This window comes from Lissotriton vulgaris, chromosome 11 (genome assembly GCF_964263255.1).
Source record: "Lissotriton vulgaris chromosome 11, aLisVul1.2, whole genome shotgun sequence".
NCBI classification, from domain to species: Eukaryota; Metazoa; Chordata; class Amphibia; order Caudata; family Salamandridae; genus Lissotriton; species Lissotriton vulgaris.
Genome location: NC_141699.1, coordinates 287,871,681 through 287,890,964, shown reverse-complemented (window position 1 = coordinate 287,890,964; position 19,284 = coordinate 287,871,681). Strand labels below are relative to the sequence as shown.

At 44.8% G+C, this 19,284-nt stretch overlaps 1 protein-coding gene across 3 annotated transcripts in view; it reads left to right on the top strand.

The window, feature by feature from the left end:
* The window catches only part of TBX5 (T-box transcription factor 5), a 474,913-nt gene that overhangs the window by 203,740 nt on the left and 251,889 nt on the right, over positions 1 to 19,284 (top strand). For all 3 annotated transcript variants that reach the window (XM_086944743.1, XM_086944741.1, XM_086944742.1), the window contains exon 5: positions 1,296 to 1,443. In XM_086944743.1, the coding sequence (XP_086800869.1) occupies positions 1,296 to 1,443 (148 nt within the window). The remainder of the gene's footprint in view (positions 1 to 1,295; positions 1,444 to 19,284) is intronic.

Here is a 19,284-nt window from a genome sequence, read left to right as displayed (position 1 = left end):
CCACAAGGGTTTACCCAGAGAACCATTTACAAGAAAAGTAAACAAGCACCCTCAGAAAACAGGGTCTGACATTTGATCTCTGTCTTGAATTGCAGAGTAAATGTGAAGCGATAAGAACAAGATTTACAGGCCTATTTACAGAGGAGCTCAGAGCAAAACACGAGTGCTTGTGTGAACTGCTCTTAGTTCCTAAAACTAATGCTAAAATGAAGCCAGTGGATTGATATAGTAATTGGTTCATGCTCTTGGAGAGGGCTAAACATAAGAAGAGGCATGACACATGCTTGCCATGGACAAATGGGAAGAAAGAATAAGAGAGCGATGATGGAGCAAATGGAGAAAATTTCTGCAAATTACCCACACCTCATTTCATAGATCCTAACAAACGTGTTTGTAAATAATACCCTGGATCACTTCCACCTCAGGTATTAATCCCACCAACCATCTGCATGAACTCAAAAACCTCCATTATTGATCACACCAAATTCCTATTAATTTAATCTACCACAAAAAAATTTAAGTAACTACACAGAATAGTTTCATTGAGAACACCAGATTAATTCCAGTAACCAACAATAACCAATATACATGGACTAACCACTAACGCTATGTTCTGGAAGTAGCGTGCTGCCTGGCATAAACCGCTTCAATGCCTGACATAAGGCACTTCAATTCCTCATGAGGGATAGTAAGTGATATATAAATGCAATTAGAATTAGAATTAAAACCTACATTCTGATTGGTAGTTCTAGTGTCAAGTCTGTGAGATGTGTCTAACATGAAAGATCGAACTTCTGTTTCTGGTTTGGGATAGTGATAGCTGTATAACTTTATATTTTTCACCACCTCCGTTTCAAAGTAGATTCTCAGGTGAATTCTGACTGAGAATCCAGAGACATATTGACCGAGAATTTTCTTGGAAAGATGCAAAATAGAAAATAAACAAAAGAGTATAGTATAGGTGAAGAACAATGCCGTACACCTCTCCAACAATGACAGTAGGACTTGTGAACATGCATGTCCTTTTTATTTAAATGCCTGGAAAACCGATGGCTGTCACACATTATTAAGGTTAGACTAGAAAACAAATAAGGCAAGTTAAAGAAGACAGGATGAGCATGGAAAATAAAGTCAGCTATTTTTCTGAAGACGATACAAGATTTTTGTGAGACATCTCTCAAGCTCCTGGTCTAATTTCTTACGATGATATATTGCCTAACACAACCTACTAAGTAAATGCCTTGATTCTTTAGCTGGCAAGATAAAAGTTCTGATGTTTATTTTCTTTATTATAGGTCTGTCACAGGGAAAGCTGAGCCTGCCATGCCAGGGCGGTTGTATGTTCATCCAGATTCACCAGCTACTGGGGCTCACTGGATGCGACAACTTGTATCTTTCCAAAAATTAAAACTGACCAACAACCACCTGGACCCATTTGGGCATGTGAGTACTTTCATTAGCATATCTGGAAAGTGAATGTTTTTTGAAGTTTCACAAAGTAGACAGACAGCATGAATACATTCTAAACAACCCTTAACGTTTGGATACCAGATATTTCCATATTTCGAATCCAGAGATGTTTTTAAATTTTCACGATAAAGTAGTCTAATTATGTACATCTACTTTACATAGGTATTAGTGACATTAATCTATGTGTTCATGTTCTTCTGCACTTTTAATTAAGGGCACATGTGCGTATACTTCAACAAAGTTCACCCAGTATTTTTCTGAGATTTTGTTTTATTTTTCAGGCGAAGATAAATCCTGTATTTCTAATGAGTGTAATGTTGAATGCATTGGTAATAGCAATAATAAGTCAATTTCAACAGGGTTTGTGGTCTGTACAATGTAATATTAAAATGCGAGTATTTTCTTGCAGAACCAGTGGTTATTCTACACTTTTTTTTTACATAAAACATATCAATCCAAGGGCTGTTGAAAACAATCTAAAAAATATATGTCTCACTGGAACCCAGAGGCAATTTTACGTAGACCATTAAGGAGTACAAGTCAAAAACACTAACTAGGTTGGTCCTGGTCAAAGATTTTACATCCTTAAAGTTCCATTCCAACACAGAAGTACTCTTTCAAAGCCCCCCCGGACCTCAGGACAAGCACTTAGAGACTCACAAGGTGGCAGGAAGAGGCCAAACGGCAGGGTCCAGGTGCCACTGATCAAGTGGGCCGTTGCAGTAAAAGGCCTCTTGTAATTTGTTGTGTCCTTGCAGCTTTAACAGGAGGTCAGCTTTATGACACTTGGAGTGCACTTATTTGCTCGGCGTACCAGAGGCAGAGTAGATCCAGACCGTTAGGGCTCTTCTTGGAATGCATAATCAGAACTCTTCTAAGTTTACACAGGCCCAATAGTGTTCTGAAGTCAGTGCCTGGAGATACCACATTTATGTCTGGTACAAGCTAGTTGGTGGGGAAGATTCCTGAGCATTTATTAACCAATGTGGTAAATGTTCTTGGGCTTATCTTACCCAATTGGGGCATTTTCAAGATAATGAAAGTCTTTGGCCACACTATATTTGGGATCTAAGGGCTGGTGTGTGTGTGGGAGTGTACTATGGTAATCCTAGTGTCCTCCCACATCGAACACTAAAATCCAGTTTGAAGCAGCCACAGTACACCCAATAAACACAGAAAACTGGTAGAAGAAAGCAGGGACTTCCAGCAACACAAGAATTGTTTTGCCATCCTTTTTCTCTTCCTTTCATGTACACCCTCATATATGAAAACCCAGCACACCCATCAAGAAGGAGTTTTCATTCAAGAAGGATTTGACACTAATATCAAAAAGGAAGCTCAAAGTCCCACCCTGCATAATCTATTTCCTCCTGGGATGCACTTTCCACCTTTTTTAATCCTATACTAAAGTTACTTTTCCTTACAATCTATACTAATATAATAAAGAGAGAGCCCAAACATTTGAGGCGGGTATTGTCAGGAACTACAGCACCAATCACAACACCCAATACAGCGTTGGAAAGGGCAGTTGCAGCAGAAGGACATAGGCTATGCAGATGCCCACCATGTACATTTAAAAGGTAAAAGAACCGTGCCAGCAAAGTAGTCCCTTATGGGCGTGTCTGTGTTGTGCTGTGGGCGTGTGCTGGGGGCGTGACAAACGCTGGGGGTGTGGGGTAGGTTCTGCCCTTCATGCCATGTCTCATATCGTGTGCTAATCCCACCCTGCTCCCTTTAAACACCCCTGCACCCCATAATCATAACCCACCCTTACTCCTTAAAATACCCCAACACCCTTAAACACTAACCCATCTTAACCTATCCCTAAACCCTAAAAATACCCCTGTACCCCAAAACCCAAACCTCGCCCTGATCCCTATAAATACCCCTGTACCTCAAAACCCAAACCTACCCCTGAACCCTAAAAATACCCCAGTACCCCAAACCCAAACCTAGCCCTGAACCCTAAAAATACCACTGTACCCCAAAACCGAAACCCACCACTGAACCCTAAAATACCCCTGTACCCCAAAACCCAAACCAAGCCCTGAACCCTTAAAATACCCCTGTACCCCAAAAACCAAACCTACCCCTGAACCCTAAAAATACCCCTGTACCACAAACCTAGCCCTGAACCCTAAAAATAACCCTGTATCCCAAAACCCAAACCTACCCCTGAACCCTAAAATACCCCTGTACCCTAAAACCCAAAACTATATCTGAACCCTTAAAATACCCAAACACCCCAAAACATATACCTCAGTACCCCAAAACATATACCCCTATACACATACCTACCTTATCCAAACATTTAAAAAAACATGCTTTTACCATTCATGCATTTACAACGAATTTTGTTGTACATGTATGCGTGGTAAAAGTATATAAAATGTAATGCCATGATTATAATGGCATTGCAGAGTTATGGTACTTTCGTAATGAAAGTATGCGGAGTGATGGTATGCTGAAAGAAAGTTGCGAAATAATGGGTGTTTACCCTCCCCTGGTAAGTACATTGGTGGCACGGCGGCCCACATCTCCAGCAACATACTCACATATTTTCACCACCCATTTGAAAAATGCACAGGTCTCTCTCATTGATGGCCAGCACCGACATACACTTTTAGACACACCTCCTGCCACAAGTTCTAGAATTGCGAACTTTAGAGCTGGAGAGCTACGCTCGAATCTCGGCATCAGCTCAACATCCTGTGATTCCAGGCAAATCGCTTTGTCTCCCCGTGCCTACCACAAATAAATGTGTTCTTCTGTAATGTAAATTGTGCTCATGCCATGTTGTCGAGTTCGCGCTATATAATATTGCAACGAAAAATAAAGTAGGGAAACTCGAGTTCACACACTACTGAATGCGCACTCTTAAGTGCATCAGCAGTGCACTGTGAATCGGAGTGTTTCACAGGCCTGTCACAGATAAGAAATGCTATCCAAACGAAATCCTACAACAATATACTTCTGGCCGGCAGCAATTCATACCCGGACAACGTCGGGACGGGCTGCTAGTTTATTATAAATCGGACTTCATCATTGAGTTGAATTTAATAACTATTTAAAATAGTTGTTTAATTACTTTCTAGCTAGTCCCATTCACGGGATACAGTATTAGGATTGTACACTGGTTTCCTACATAGGGAAGTTACTGCAACCACTTACTGTCATTGGCACGTTGTGCTTCTTGTTGCTATTTCGATTTAAAACTTTAAGAATGCATATCTTTGTTTCCCCTTATGTGATTTTTGTCATTTTGTTTAATATATTTTGCTCTATTTTTCTAATTAACTTTGGGATTATTATTATTTTTCATTTTGCCTTTATTACTGGTTTGGTACTGCATTCATAAACCCACAGAGAAGCCAAGCGACATTGGTAACCAATTTGCATTGTTTTATTACAACCAAACTTCAACCAATCAGAACCCAGACCCTAAAACACTCTCCCCCTGCAGAGCCACCACATCTCAGATTTTTCGCACAAGTGTAAAGTAAAAAATTATAAGAGGTATCCAGAGTGAAGAACATTAAAGGGGAGGCGGGAGGGTTGCATGTAAATCTATGAAAGACATCAATACTGGAGAACCACAGTGTACAGGTAAGTAACTTGTTTTTTCTCCCGTATTGAATCTTTCATAGGTTCACATGCTTGAATCAGATGAGTAAGCAGCACCGAAATAAAGAGGCGGTGGGTATGACAAACCACTCCATAGTGAAAAGCAACAATGACGATCTGAAGGCTACTATCAAAAATAGAACTCACATGTATTAGTTCTAAAATAAAGCTTTAAAGACCTTGCATAACATATTTACATAGAATAAAAATGAGATTTCTGTACCTTACTGAAAGAGGTGACATAACACTTCCTGCCCAACTGTGGCATCCACTTTCTGTGAAGATTCGAGGCAATGTTTTGTGAAAGTGTGGACAGTAGTCCATGTTACAGCCCTGCAAATGTCCGATAATGAAGCTCCCGTAAACAGGGCTGTGGATGCAGCTACTTTTCTTGTAGAGTGCACTTTAACCTTTGTAGTCAATGGTTTTCCTGTTTTGACGTGGCAAATAGAAATGGCTGCAGAAACCCAACTAGCTATAGTGCTCTGTGATAAAGCGTGACATTTTCTAGGCAGAGCAAATTAAATCAGAAGCTGGTCTGATTTTCTAAAAGCTCTTGTTCTATCTGTATAAAACGTTAAACTTCATTTGACATCCGGAGAATGTAGGGCTCTTTTAGCTGTGGATCAAGTATTTAAAAAAAATGCTGTCAGTGTCAACACAATTGGCTCATTCAGGTGAAATGAGGTTGGCATTTTCGGACTGAAATTAAGATTAGTTCTTAGTATGATTCTGTCATCCTTGAATTATAAGTAAGGTTCATTAATCATAAAGGTTTAAATCTCACTGATCCTCCTAGGAGAGGTGAAGGCCAGCAGAAGGGCCATGTTCCACGTCTATGTCTGCCTTATGGATATGTTCAAAAGGGCTTCTCATGAGCTGTGGCAGGACTGTATTTAGCTGCCATCTCAATGGAGGATCCTTTAAAGGAGGATAAACTCTAAAAAGACCTTTCATGAATTCCTTGATTATTCTGTTGGACCACAACAAGATTTCCCCGCCTTGTCTTTGAGATCTGGAAATAGCTGCAAGCAGTTTAGGGAGTTGCGGTGGGGCGGAAAGGCGGGGCGGGGAGGGGCAGGGTGGTGGGTGCTAAAAACCGGAATATGGATAATTGGAGGTAAGTAAACAATTTAATAAATAAAACGAATTTCGTAGCGCACCCTGCATCGCAAAATGTGATGCAACCCGCGCTACGAAATTCAATTTATTAATTACATTGTTTACTTACCTCCAATTATCCATATTCCGGTTTTTAGCACCCCTACCCTTTCCCTCCCAAGCCCGCCTTTCTGCCCCACCGCAACTCCCTACACGGGCCGCGATTGGCTGCAAGATGAATTCTTATGGAGGAATGAGCTAGACCTGATTTTGCCAGGTAGAGTAAGTAAGGTAATATCTGCTTTAGAGAGGATGTCAGAGGATGCAGATTGTTATTGAAGCACCAAAAACAAAATCTCTTCCATTTCGCCGTATAACATTTAATGGTGCATCCATCCGAGAATGCTGAAGAATTGTCTTACAATCCTCTGGTACATTTGATGATACAAATTCATTGTACTGAGAAACTTTGCTGACAAGCTGAGTGATTGTATTTGTCGGTGAATTGATCAGCCTTTGTTCATGGAAAGGAGGTTCTCCGTAGTTTTGACCTGAATGTGCAGACAATCTGATAGGAGAAGAAGCTCTGTGAACCACTATTGTCCTGGCCACGCTGGAGCTATCAGAATAAGGCGGCATGGCTCTTGCTTCAATTTTCAAAGATATGTTGGAATCAAAGGAAGAGTGTAGCAACATTTTCTGACTAGGCTAAAAAAATGCATTTCCCCAGAAACCTGCTTATCTTGCATTTTTTGTTCTGAAGAGTTGCAAATAGATTTAGATTTGGGGTTCCCCACAGAGGGAAGGCTTTGGAGGAATGGTTCCTGATTTATTTTTCATTTATGGTACTGCTTTGCAGTCCTGCTCAGAGAATATACCCATTCGTTCTCCTTGATAAACACAAAATAAGTAGGTTGCCCGCACCCATAAACTGGACCAAAAGATTGTGGTAAAATCTGGAAAATTGAATACTGCAGTTCACGAATGGTCTAAGAGGAGGCCATCCTAAATATAAAAGGATGCCTCATACACAATATTGTGTCATGCTTCATAATAAGCATCCTCTCCCCACGCTAGTAAGATGGTGCTACCAGGGCGGACCGTAATAGTAGGGTTTGGACAGCCCTCAATTCCAGAAGATTGACGTGCATCTTTCCCTCTTGAGAAGACAATTTTTCATGAATTTTCAGGTCCTGCAGGTGAGCTGTAACAATAAACAACCCTGGGTCTATTCAGCACAAATGATAGTGAGTGTTATATATAAGGAAAGATTAAAGAAATTAAAAATAGTGTTTTCTCTCTACAGGGGAGATAATCCCCTGGGGAATAAAACCCTGACTCACCCAAGGGTGACATGCTTCATCATTTGGGTTCCTACTCCCAGGGATGTTTTCAAGATGTTCCCTAGTGTACTGAGGATGCTAAAATCCCATATGTGAAAGTATAGTGTGGTGAGGGCGCAGCGCAAAGTAAATTAGAAAAAGGAGTGGGCCTAAAAGTGTGCTAAAACTACCTAGGGAGATACATAGAAACTCACATTATTGATATGTTCTCGCTGGCAGGATTAAAAATTGCAGTGCGCAGAGCAGTATGGATTTAAAACTGCTACATAGATGTGGTCGACATGTTTCAGCCCAATGATCATACACATGTATTGGGGGCTTTCTTCAGGACCTTAGGTCAGATGATAATCGCCGCTGTCAATAGAAAAAGTGCTCCAACAAATATGTGAGAATAATATGAAAACAGATACAAAACCAATAATCCACTGTCACTGTGTCGGGATTTACTGGGGTAATCTGAAAAAAGAGAAAAATAAAAAGGTACATATAACATACTCTATTTCCAAGGAAGGTGCTGTTGAACAATTAGCTTTGTGTGATACAATTTATCATCAATTTATATCATCAGCCATTGTTTGTTAACTGGAGAATCACTTACCCTCAACTGTAGGATAAGCCTCCTCACCTCCACCTGGCAACAGCTCAGGGGATGAGGCCCGCTCTGTGGGGAGAAATTATTAATATTCATTTGTTCACACCTAGTCGCAGATTATAGGTGGAATAACATTGAATTACATCTAACTCCCATCAGGATAATTGGTCAACATGGTTGTTTCTAAAAAGTAAGTAAGTGTAATCTACATGTATATATGCTACCTCCTCATAATGCTGTTGTTTGGAGGGGGCTGGTATACCTCCCTGATAGTTTTTTATTGTCCATAGTCAGCTGGGCTTGTTTGTGGTGCCCACTAAGCCAGGACACAAAAGTTTTGTGACATACCCCTATATTAAAAAGGAGGAAATGACTATGACCTATGCCGGATTTACAAAGCCTCTATAATCATTCCTACCTGAGTCACTAGGATCTTAGATTAAGTCTCTATTAGCATGCCTTCTTATTGCCAAGGAACTAATAACAGAGTACCAGTGCCTCCATTGGTCTAAACAAGGCTATATTAGCTTGTGGTCTCTCATGCTGGACTTTAGACATGAACTCAAAAATGGTAGTCAGAGCATCATCTGAACTCCTTACCTGTCCGTCGGTACCTCGACTCTGTGCTGAGCCGCGCAGGGAGGTACCGACCTTGCAGGCAGAGAGCGTTTTTATACTATACTTAATTGAAAGATCCCAATCAGGTGCGAGAATGAGCTCCCACAACCCTCTAAGGAAGCGTTTGTTGTTGTCATTCTGAGATGGGTCAGTACGGGAACAAAAGATAGGTGCTGAGAGATATTTCCTATTTTTCCCCATCCAGCCATCGCTAGTTTCATAGCTTTGATAATTGTTATTGTGTCTTCGAAAGTTGCCAGGGCTGAACCCATTGTGCATCCAATTGCTCTTGTAAGGGTCTAATGCGCAGATGGCACTTTGGGATTAACAGAATGCAAGATAACGTAATTCCCAACATTGACTTGAACTTCTGAACAGAAGTGAACTTTTTTCTTCAGAAGGAAGCTGTTATTGCTGTAATGCATTGAATTATTTCCGTAGTTGGGTTTGCCTTGGAGACGTTCATATCAAGAATTGTCCCAAGAAAAACCAACGATCTGGATGGAGCTAGGGATACATTTTCCTTCTTCAGCTTTAGACCTAAGGTTTTGAATAGCTAAAGACAGGCCCAAGTAGATCTTACGGCTATTGGGAATATGGGGCCCCCGATAAGCCTGTCGTCCAGGTATGAGAACATCTAATGACCATTTCTTCTTAAGAACGCCACCACAGGAGCCATGTTGTTTGTGAAGACTCTGCGAGCTGTATGCACTTTGAATTGGTAATGGCACCCTAACCCCTCGTACCTTAGAACCATCTTATGTTTTACATGCATGTGGATATGAAAGTACGAATGTAGGAGATCCAAAGATGCCATAAAATCCCCCGTATTTAACAGCTGTAAAATCTCCTGTAAAGTTAGCATTCTGAAAGGTCGTTTCTTTATGTATTTGTTTAGCAGCCTCAGATCCATCGCCTGTCTTCATTTTCCTGACTTTTTTTGATGAGGAAAAAGTTGAAATAGAAGACCTTGTTGCAATATTTTTATGGAACTTCTTCTATCGCATTCTTGGAGAGAACCAAACAAATTTCCTATTTCAGCCGAGAAAGATGACGATGAGACCTGTTACGAGGATGATAACAGAATAAATTCCAGGGTGTGGCCATGTTGTATCATGTTTACACCAATTTGTCTGAAGAGATGCTTTTCCACTGATTGTAAAATTTGGAAAGGTGTTTTCCTAGATGCAGTTGATGAGAGACTGAGGTGGCTAGTGCCTGCAAATTGTCACTGGTGCTTGGAGGCATCTTGGGTTTTCCCCCAGCCAAAGTTTGTCAGGTTGCTGTGAATATGAGGAGGTTTAATTGGCCCTGTATTGTTGTCAGGACACATATTGAGAACGATAATATTTAGGAGAACTGATATGTCGGACCACATTTGTCATATCTCCCTAAGATGTGTAGCACATTGGATGCTCTAATAGAAGTTGCCTCCATAGCTGAAAAGTGCTTGCCAATGTTATCTAGCCATCTACCCTCCTTATACAAAGGAGCTGAACATGGTGCAGAAGGATTTCTGAGTCGCTTTTGGGCTGCCTGCTTGACAACAGAGTCAGGGGGTAGATGACCTATAAGACATGCAAGTGAATTTTCTAGCGCATTATGCTTTATATTCAGCAGAAGAACAGCAGCTGACAACGAAGCTGGAGTCTTCATGAGCTTCAATCCTTCTTTCAAAATGTAATCTACAATGGGAATTGAACCAATCCGTTTTCAAGTGGAATCTTTAAAGTCATACAGGAAACATTCACTCTGTTTCACTAGTAAAGGCAAGTACTATCTCTTAAATCCTGCTCCATGAGCTCATGAAAAACTCCTATGCTACCTGGAGGTACATTAGCAGGTGATGGTGTAAGGCGAAGCAGACAACGGAGCTATATAATCATATAATTCCTGGCTAGAACCTGCAGGGTTCTGAGGAATCTCACCTTCTTCTGGTTGTTCCTTCAGATCGCTCACAATACAGTCATCTCTTATTGTAATAAAAGGCAGGGCTTGTGCTTGGAGTCCCAAAGGAATTTTAAGAAGAGACACTGCACCTGAAGTTTCAGAATGCCCCAGAGCATGTTGTACTGGAGCATTTGCTTCAGGGAATCTCCTATATTATTTGTTCAACATGTGGCATAAGTAAGTTACCAGTGATACAGATACTGAAATAGTATCTTCATGTGAGCCATGATGCTCCTCATGCGGCTCGTCATATGGATAATGTCTTTGAAAAGAGTCATAGCAATGAGCAGCAGATTGTTGTCTGTCTTGACAAAAAAATCTCCTTCCAAATATGCTGGAGTGTCCTGAGGGTCATCATCATCAGTATTTTGGCATTTGAAGTTTAACTGAGTGGGACTGTAGGCTGGTCAAATAGCCCCTCATGAGATAACTCTTCCATCTCAAGGAGATGCCCAAGGGGCAGAGAAGACCAAGGGTGTAGTTAACCACCCGCTATACCTGCCTAAGCAGGGAAGCTCTTGAAGCAGATCAAATTGTTTTATGGCCTTTCTTAAGATTTATCTTTGATTTGCAGATGATCGCAAGTAAGAAGTTAAAACTAATAAACTCCATAGGAATAAACAGTAATAACACAGCTGTGGGGTGAGGACCAAAGGAAAACCTTTTAAAAAGAGCTTAAAATGGTGACAGAAATGCATGTTAATGTAAAAAGATTTATAGAGCGTATGGCACTCAACAGAGTGTCGCAGTGCTATAAAGTATAGTCAGGGAGAACAGAGGCAGAGATCCACTACTGCATAAAGACCCATGCTAGCAGAGAGAAAGATTGAAAACCAGTTACAGTGTAAAGAGCCACGTCTTGAGACTTATCTTAGACAATGCTTCATCTTTAAACTTTCACAAATCCAACGGGAAATTATTCCAACCCACTGGGCCCAAGAAACAATACACACGTCTGCCAGATTTGGCCAGAGAAACTCTTGGGATCCTGGCCAGATGGTTAATGGAGGACTGCAGTACTCTTACAGGGTTGTAGTAGGCAATTCTGGCAGGTAGGTACTCAAATCCTGAATAATGGAGCGATCGGTGCATTAAAAGAGAGGACTTGAAAAGAATCAGTTATTCCACTGAAAGGCATTCCAAATTATACAGATGCAACATAATGTACTCTTGTCTTGGCAGGCCTTCATACAAGGCATTGGCATAGCCCAACCTGGACATAACCAAAGCCAGTACCACTGTGATCCTAGACAGAACGGAGAGGAAATGCAAATATTTCTTTGACATACATAAAATGAGAAAGCACAAGCCTTCCACAGAGACAATTTGGTTATGAAAAGGCATTTTATTGTCAAACTTGAGCCCCAAGTTCTACATGGGCATATGGTGGAGACAGCCCTACCAGCCAGTGGACATCCAAATTAAGAACAAAATTGTGTCAAAAACTGAGCACCTCAGTATTTTTAGTGTTGCACTAAATATGGTTATAGGTCATCCACCAAAAGACTGCCAAGAGAAATGGCTGAATGTTGTCCTGTTCATTGGTCATCTCTTTACCAAAGGCAAAGAAGGTCTGGGTATCATCCCCAAATGAATTTACCACCTTAGCCGGGGGGGGGGGGGGGGGGGGGAGTGGAGGGGCATATACTTACTAAATATTTTGGGACTAAGAGCTGAACCCTGAGGAACACCAACTGGGACCCTTCAGCTATCAGAGGAGTAAGGAGAAGGCAGACATCTTGGCTCCTGTCCTCAAGAAAAGACTTCAGCCATTTCCAAGCCTTATCCCAAACACCAATCTCCTGAAAGCATGATAGCAACCTTGCACATGGAACCATGTTGAATGCAGTCGACAGGTCCAGCAGTACCAGGACCGCCCTGCTGCCCGCATCAGTAGAAATACCAACTATTAAAATGACAAAGAAAAAAGAGGTAAGGGCCAATGGAGAAAGACATCATAAAATAAAGCAAGGAAAATGAAAATAATGAAGGAAGGAAAAAAGAAGCATGAAGGAATGAGGGTACAAATGAACACAGGAAATAAGGAAAAAAGGTGTAAAAAGAAGAAAAGTGAGGAAGAATAGAAAGAATGAAGAGTGGAAAGAGGCAAATGAAAGATCATAGAAATAAAAATGAAAAATGAAAAGATAGAAAGAAGGAAGGAAAGCAGAAAAATATAATGAACTGTGAGATGAAAGGATGGGCAATGGAACGAAAGAAGAGAAAGATGGACTGTTGGAATGAGAGAAATAGTACAGCACAACAAATCACCTTGAAGAGGTATCTTGGCGCTAAAGCACAAAGTAGGTAGAAGGGAGTAGACAGAGATTCAAAAGAGCCAGTAGGCATAGTTTGAGCAACACCAAATGTAAAAAGGCAGTCTATTCCAGTGGTGGGGACCAAGGTAAGAGAAAGATCACCCACCATATTTGACTGCATGTATAAGCTGAGGGCAGAGTAAGAGTTGGCCTTTCGATCTCAGATTCCTAGTAGGAATATATGGGTGGAGTTTATTCTGTAGATATGCAGGGCCTTTTACTCACAAAAATTTGTAGACCATGCACACAAGCTTAATTCCGGAACGTTTCCTCACAGGGAGCCAATGAACAGTGGGCTCTGATGGAAAGGGGAGGAAGTTTGCAAACCAGACATGCAGCAGTGTTCTCAATTAATCAATCAATCAATCAAAGCATTTATATAGCGCACTACTCACCCGGAGGGTCTCAAGGCGCTGGGGGAGGGGGGTCCGCTACAGTTGAGTTGCTTCCTGAAGGCGAGGTGGTCCTGGGTCAGGCGGAGGTGGGACGGGAGGGAGTTCCATGTCTTGGCGGCGAGGTAGGAGAAGGACCGTCCCCCTGTGGTGGCTCTTCGGATGTGGGGAACGGCGGCGAGGGCGTGGCCGGTCGATCGAAGCTGGCGTTTGGGAGCGTAGAAGTTGAGGCGGCTGTTGAGGTATCCTGGACCTTGGTTGTGTAGGGCTTTGTGTGCGTGGGTGAGGAGTCGGAAGGTGATTCTCTTGTTGACCGGGAGCCAGTGCAGGTCTCTCAGGTGTCCGGAGATGTGGCTGCGACGGGGGATGTCCAGGATGAGACGTGCTGAGGCGTTCTGGATCCGCTGGAGTCTCTTCTGGAGTTTGGCGGTGGTTCCGGTGTAGAGGGAGTTGCCGTAGTCCAGACGGCTGGTGACGAGGGCCTGGGTGACTGTCTTCCTGGTCTCGGTGGGGATCCACCGGAAGATCTTACGTAGCATGCGCAGGATCTTGAAGCACGACGAGGAGACAGCGTTGACTTGTCTGGTCATGGAGAGGGAGGAGTCCAGGATGAAGCCCAGGTTGCATGCGTGGTCTGTTGGTTTGGGTGCGCTGCCTAGGGCGGGGGGCCACCAGGAGTCGTCCCAGGCGGAGGGTGAGGATCCCAGGATGAGGACTTCCGTCTTGTCCGAGTTCAGTTTCAGGCGGCTGTTCTTCATCCATACGGATACCTCTTTCATCCCTTCGTGAAGGTTGGCTCTGGCGGTGGCGGGGTCGTTGGTGAGGGAGAGGATCAGCTGGGGGTCGTCGGCGTAGGAGATGATGTTGAGGTTGTGCTGGCGTGCGATGTCTGCGAGGGGGCTCATGTAGACGTTGAAGAGGGTTGGGCTGAGCGAGGAGCCTTGAGGAAGGCCGCAGATGACTTCGGTGGCTTCAGATCTGAACGGGGGGAGGTGGACTCTCTGTGTCCTTCCGGCGAGGAAGGAGATGATCCACTCCAGTGCCTTCTCCTGGATTCCGACGTTGCTGAGTCGCTGCACTAGTGTACGGTGGCAGACAGTGTCGAAGGCCGCGGAGAGGTCTAGGAGGATGAGGGCTGCTGTTTCTCCGTTGTCAAGCAGTGCTCGGATGTCATCGGTGGCTGCGATCAGGGCGGTCTCGGTGCTGTGGTTGGCCCGGAAGCCGGACTGCGAGAGGTCGAGGGATCCGTTTGACTCAAGGAAGGCGGCCAGCTGCTTGTTGACGGTCTTCTCGATGACTTTAGCAGGAAACCGGAGCAGCGAGATGGGGCGGTAGTTCTTGAGGTCGGTGGGGTCGGCTGATGGTTTCTTTAGTAGAGCGCTGAGTTTGGCGTGTTTCCAGCTCTCCGGGAAGGTAGCGGTGTCGAAGGAGGTGTTGATGATGTCCCGCAGGTGGGGTGCGATGACAGCGTCGGCCTTGTTGAAGATGTGGTGAGGGCAGGGGTCGGTAGGAGATCCGGAGTGGATGGAGTTCATCGTGCGGACGGTGTCTTCGGTGCTGATCGAGGTCCAGGCGCGGAGGGTGGTGGTGGGGGGAGTTGGTTCGGTCGTGGCATGTGTCGGTTGTGTGCTGAAGCTGTTGTGTATGTCCGCGATCTTGTTGTGGAAGTAGGAGGCGAGGGAGTTGCAGAGGTCTTGCGAAGGGGTGATGTCGTTGTTTCCGGCGTTGGGGTTGGAGAGCTCTTTAACGATGTTGAAGAGTTCCTTGCTGTTGTGTGCGTTGTTGTCCAGTCGTTCCTTGAATGCGGTTCTTCTGGTGGCGTGGATGAGTTGGAGGTGTATTCGGGTGGCGAGCTTGAGGGCAGTCATGTTGTATGGTGTTGGGTCTCTGCGCCATGTTCTCTCGAGGGCTCGGCAGTTCTTCTTGGAGCTCTTGAGTTCGTCAGTGAACCATGGTGCTTTCTGCCGTTAGGCGGGGTCTTCAGAGGGGCGAGGTCGTCTGCGCAGTTGCTGATCCACTTCACGAGGTTGGTGGCCGCCTGGCTTGGGTTCGTTGCGCTGGTGGGTGTGTTCTTGCTCAGGGAAGTCGCGAGCTGGTCGGCTGTGATCTTGTTCCTGCTTCTGCGTGCAACCTGTTGCTGGTGGTGGTGGATCGTGGTCCTTCTGAAGCTGAAGTGGACGCAGCTGTGGTCCGTCCAGTGGAGTCCGGTGGCGTGGCTGAAGGCGATGTCCTTGCAGGATGAGAAGACGGGGTTGAGTGTGTGTCCGGCGTAGTGGGTGGGGGTGGTGACCAGCTGCTTGAGTCCGAGGTTTGCGAGGTTGTCCAGCAGGGTGGTGGTGTTGCGGTCATTGTTGTTTTCCAGGTGGAAGTTGAGGTCCCCGAGGAGGATGTAGTCGGCGGAGAGGAGGGCGTGCGGGCTGATGAAGTCGGCGATGTCTTCGCTGAATTGTGTGCGTGGTCCCGGGGGTCTGTAGATGAGGGTGCCTCTGAGGGTGGTCTTGGGGTTGATGTGGACCTGGAAGTGCAGGTACTCGGCGGGTGCGAGGGTGTCGTCGGTGTTGGTCGTGATGCGGATGGTGTTCCTGTGGATGATGGCGATGCCTCCTCCGGTCTGGTTGATGCGGTCCCTTCGGATGATCTTGTATCCGTCTGGGATGGCGATGGCGATGTCGGGCGCTGAAGAGGCGTTCATCCAGGTTTCCGTAAGGAAGGCGACGTCTGGTGAGGTTGTGTCGAGCAGGTTCCAGAGCTCGATGGCGTGTCTGTAGATGGAGCGGGTGTTGAGCAGGATGCAATTCAGGTGGCTGCTGCTGTTGCTCGTCTTGGTCTTGGTTGGTGCAGGAGTGGTGCTGGTCCGGATGCAGGTGAACTTGCAGACGTTGCAGCAGAAGGGTCCGTGGGTGCGTCTCGGGGCGGCTCGGTAGCATCCTGGGATTCGGCCGGCGTTGAGTGCGTTGAGGGTGGCGGCGTCGTACGTCCGGCAGGTGGGCTGGGGTCTGCGGGGGCCAGGGGTCCTGGCGCTGGGCGCGGGCCTGGCACGGACGGGCTCAGACGGGCTTACCTTTGGCGCACCTTCGGGGCACAATCGGCGCGCCCACTGCGCGTCAACGCTGCGCGTACGCCCGGTCGCCATTTATGGCGAAGTGGGAGGGAGGGAGGAGCTGGGAAGCGGGAGCGGGGAGGGTACAGAAGAAAAGGGGGCGTGGCCGCGGGCACGGGGGCGGGAAGCGGGAGCGGGGCGGGGGGCACCGGGGCACAAGGGGAGGCAACAACACGGAGGAAAATTACAATCACTGGGGCACAAGGGCAAATAACAGCACAGAGGAAAATAGCACAAGTCAGAAGCTCAGGGGGATACAAGAAACAGTGTTACACGGGAGGAAAAACAAGTTAAGCACAAGGTAGACAATGCGATCCCGCTAGGGCAGGGTGGGCGAGGTCGTGGCTGCAGGCTCAGCGAGGCTGAGTGCAGCAGCGGGAAGGAGGGGCACACACAGCAGCTGGTGGCCGTGCGGTGCGGGGGTGTCAACCACTTGTAACTTGGATCGTAGCAAATGTTTTGCTGCTACCAGAAAGGCAATGCCATTATCCAAGCGGCTTACAATGAGTGCCTGAGTAAGAGTTCTTCTAGTGTGCAGTGGTGACCACTGAAAGACCTTTCTAAGCATATGCATACTTCCAAAACAGGCTCTGCAGGTTGAACCTATCTGTTCTCTCATGGAGAGATTCTCATTAATCAGTATACTGAGATTTTATATTACCTTTTTAGGGTGAGGAGCCGCTCCCAGTTCGGATGGCCACCAACCCTCTGAGAGGTACTCGTGATCCTTGCCGAACAGCAGGATCTCTGTTTTATTACTGTTGAAAGCAATTCAGTGACATCCAGGAGGCAAATTTCCTCATGCATTTCCCTAATCTGCTTTTGGTGGATTCAGGATTAGGAGCAATGTAGATGATCAATTGCATGTCAACTGGGTATCAGATGACGTCAAAACCTCATGTTGTTACCACTAGAGTTGCCTTTAGATAAAGCGGCTAAATAGATTTTGAAAACCATAGGGCTCAAAGAAGAGCTCTGTGCTACCCCTTTAACTAAAGGCATGGTGCGAGATCTGAAGGATCCAAATATATTGTCTGACTTCTAAGGAAATGTTTGAGCCACTCTAGTGCTTTTCCGCAGGCACTAATCTCAATACGTCTCTGGACCATGATGGAGTGTGACATGGTGACACCAGCAGCAAAAAGGTCAAGTAATACCAACATGGCAGGAAGACCATCATTTAGAGAATGTCTGATGGTGTCCAATACCACCACCAATGCGATTTCTGTACTATTTGAGACTCTGAAATCTGATTGGGAGGGGTACAAGATGGAGTTGGCCTCCAAATAGAATGAAAGTTGCTTATTTACTAAAGTCTCCATCGTTTTACTAAGATAAGGGAGCAGCAATATGAGTTTGTAGTTGGCAGACTAAAGGGGCTCCTAATTGTTTAAAAAAAAATAGACATGACTTGTGTAGTTTACCAGGAAGATGTAGAGGAACAGAACTGAGAGTGAGATTAAACAGTGAGGTGATCGCTGGAAGAAGGGTGGTGGCAAGTCTCACAATAATGTGAAGAGGAGAGAGAGCCGAGGGGAAACCCAATTTAATTCTATTAATCATTTCAAAAACTTGAGCAGGAGTAATGGATTAAAATTCTTCCAAAATGACAGGGGAATTAATAATCTGGGAAGAAGTGGGACAATTATGGCTTGTGTGAGACCATGGGAGAAATTCTGATAGATAATCGCAATTCTCTCCACCAAGTGGTCTGTGAAGGCATTGTATAATTTCTGAGAGGCCAGGAGGGTAGCCACACGAGCAGTGAGCTTCATGAAATGGTTTAAGACTTTGAAAAGTTAATTTGGCTGAATTCCCTTCATTGTCTTTCCTATTGACAATATAGGACTCTCATGCTCATGAGACTTAGTAGAGCTGAATCATTAATGTTTAAAGGGAGCAACTATGCCAAGGGCCTGGGGGAGGGAGTCATGAATATCCACGAGATCACTGTTAATATCAGAGATCTTAATAGTATATTGGGTGGGAAAATGCTGGAGAAATGAGGAGTTAGAGACTTTCTTCCACTGTCTTGTCTTTTTAAAACCATTGTTCTTGCTGCCGAGCAGTTTATCTTTGATAGGAAGCTGAAACTAATTTCAGTATGGTCTGTCCAAGCTAATGGTAGAGGGGAGTCAACCTGTAGGTCCAAGGCATTAGTAAACACAAGGTCTGGGATATGTCCTGCTATGGCTAGGGTGAACTTCTTTCAGTTGCAGATAGTTGAAGTGGTCTCTTTGGTTATAAGGGACCACTTCTACTATCACCAAGTGTTTCCTGGACTCGGTGCACGGTGCCTCACCAATATACTGAGCCAGCCTTCTAAAGTAAGCAATAATAAATAAATAGATGTAATAAAAGAGGCTCACCTTATTGGAATAAATGCCTTAAAAATGCCTGTTCCATGGCTGCGTCACTGCACTGTGTCGATTCCAGACAATAGTGCGGGTGAAAGCATGGGTGCTCTTCCATGTCGCAGGAGGGCATATGTTTCCGAGAGGAAAACCAGCAAACAGCCAAATTGGACATTGCCCTTGTTGAGTGCACCTTTGTCTTTGCTGTGAGCTGTCTTCCAGCCTTGGAGTGACAAAATTGGATTGCAGCAGAGGGCCACCTTGCGATGGCTGCTTTTGTGACTGAAGTACCTTCTCCAGCTTGTCCATAAGATAGTTTGGCATATTTTAATGTCAAGGGTATGGAGAGATCTTTCTGCCGGTGATGTCGGATTTGAGAAAAAGTTCATATTACAATAGGTTTTTAGAAATGGATCTTAGAT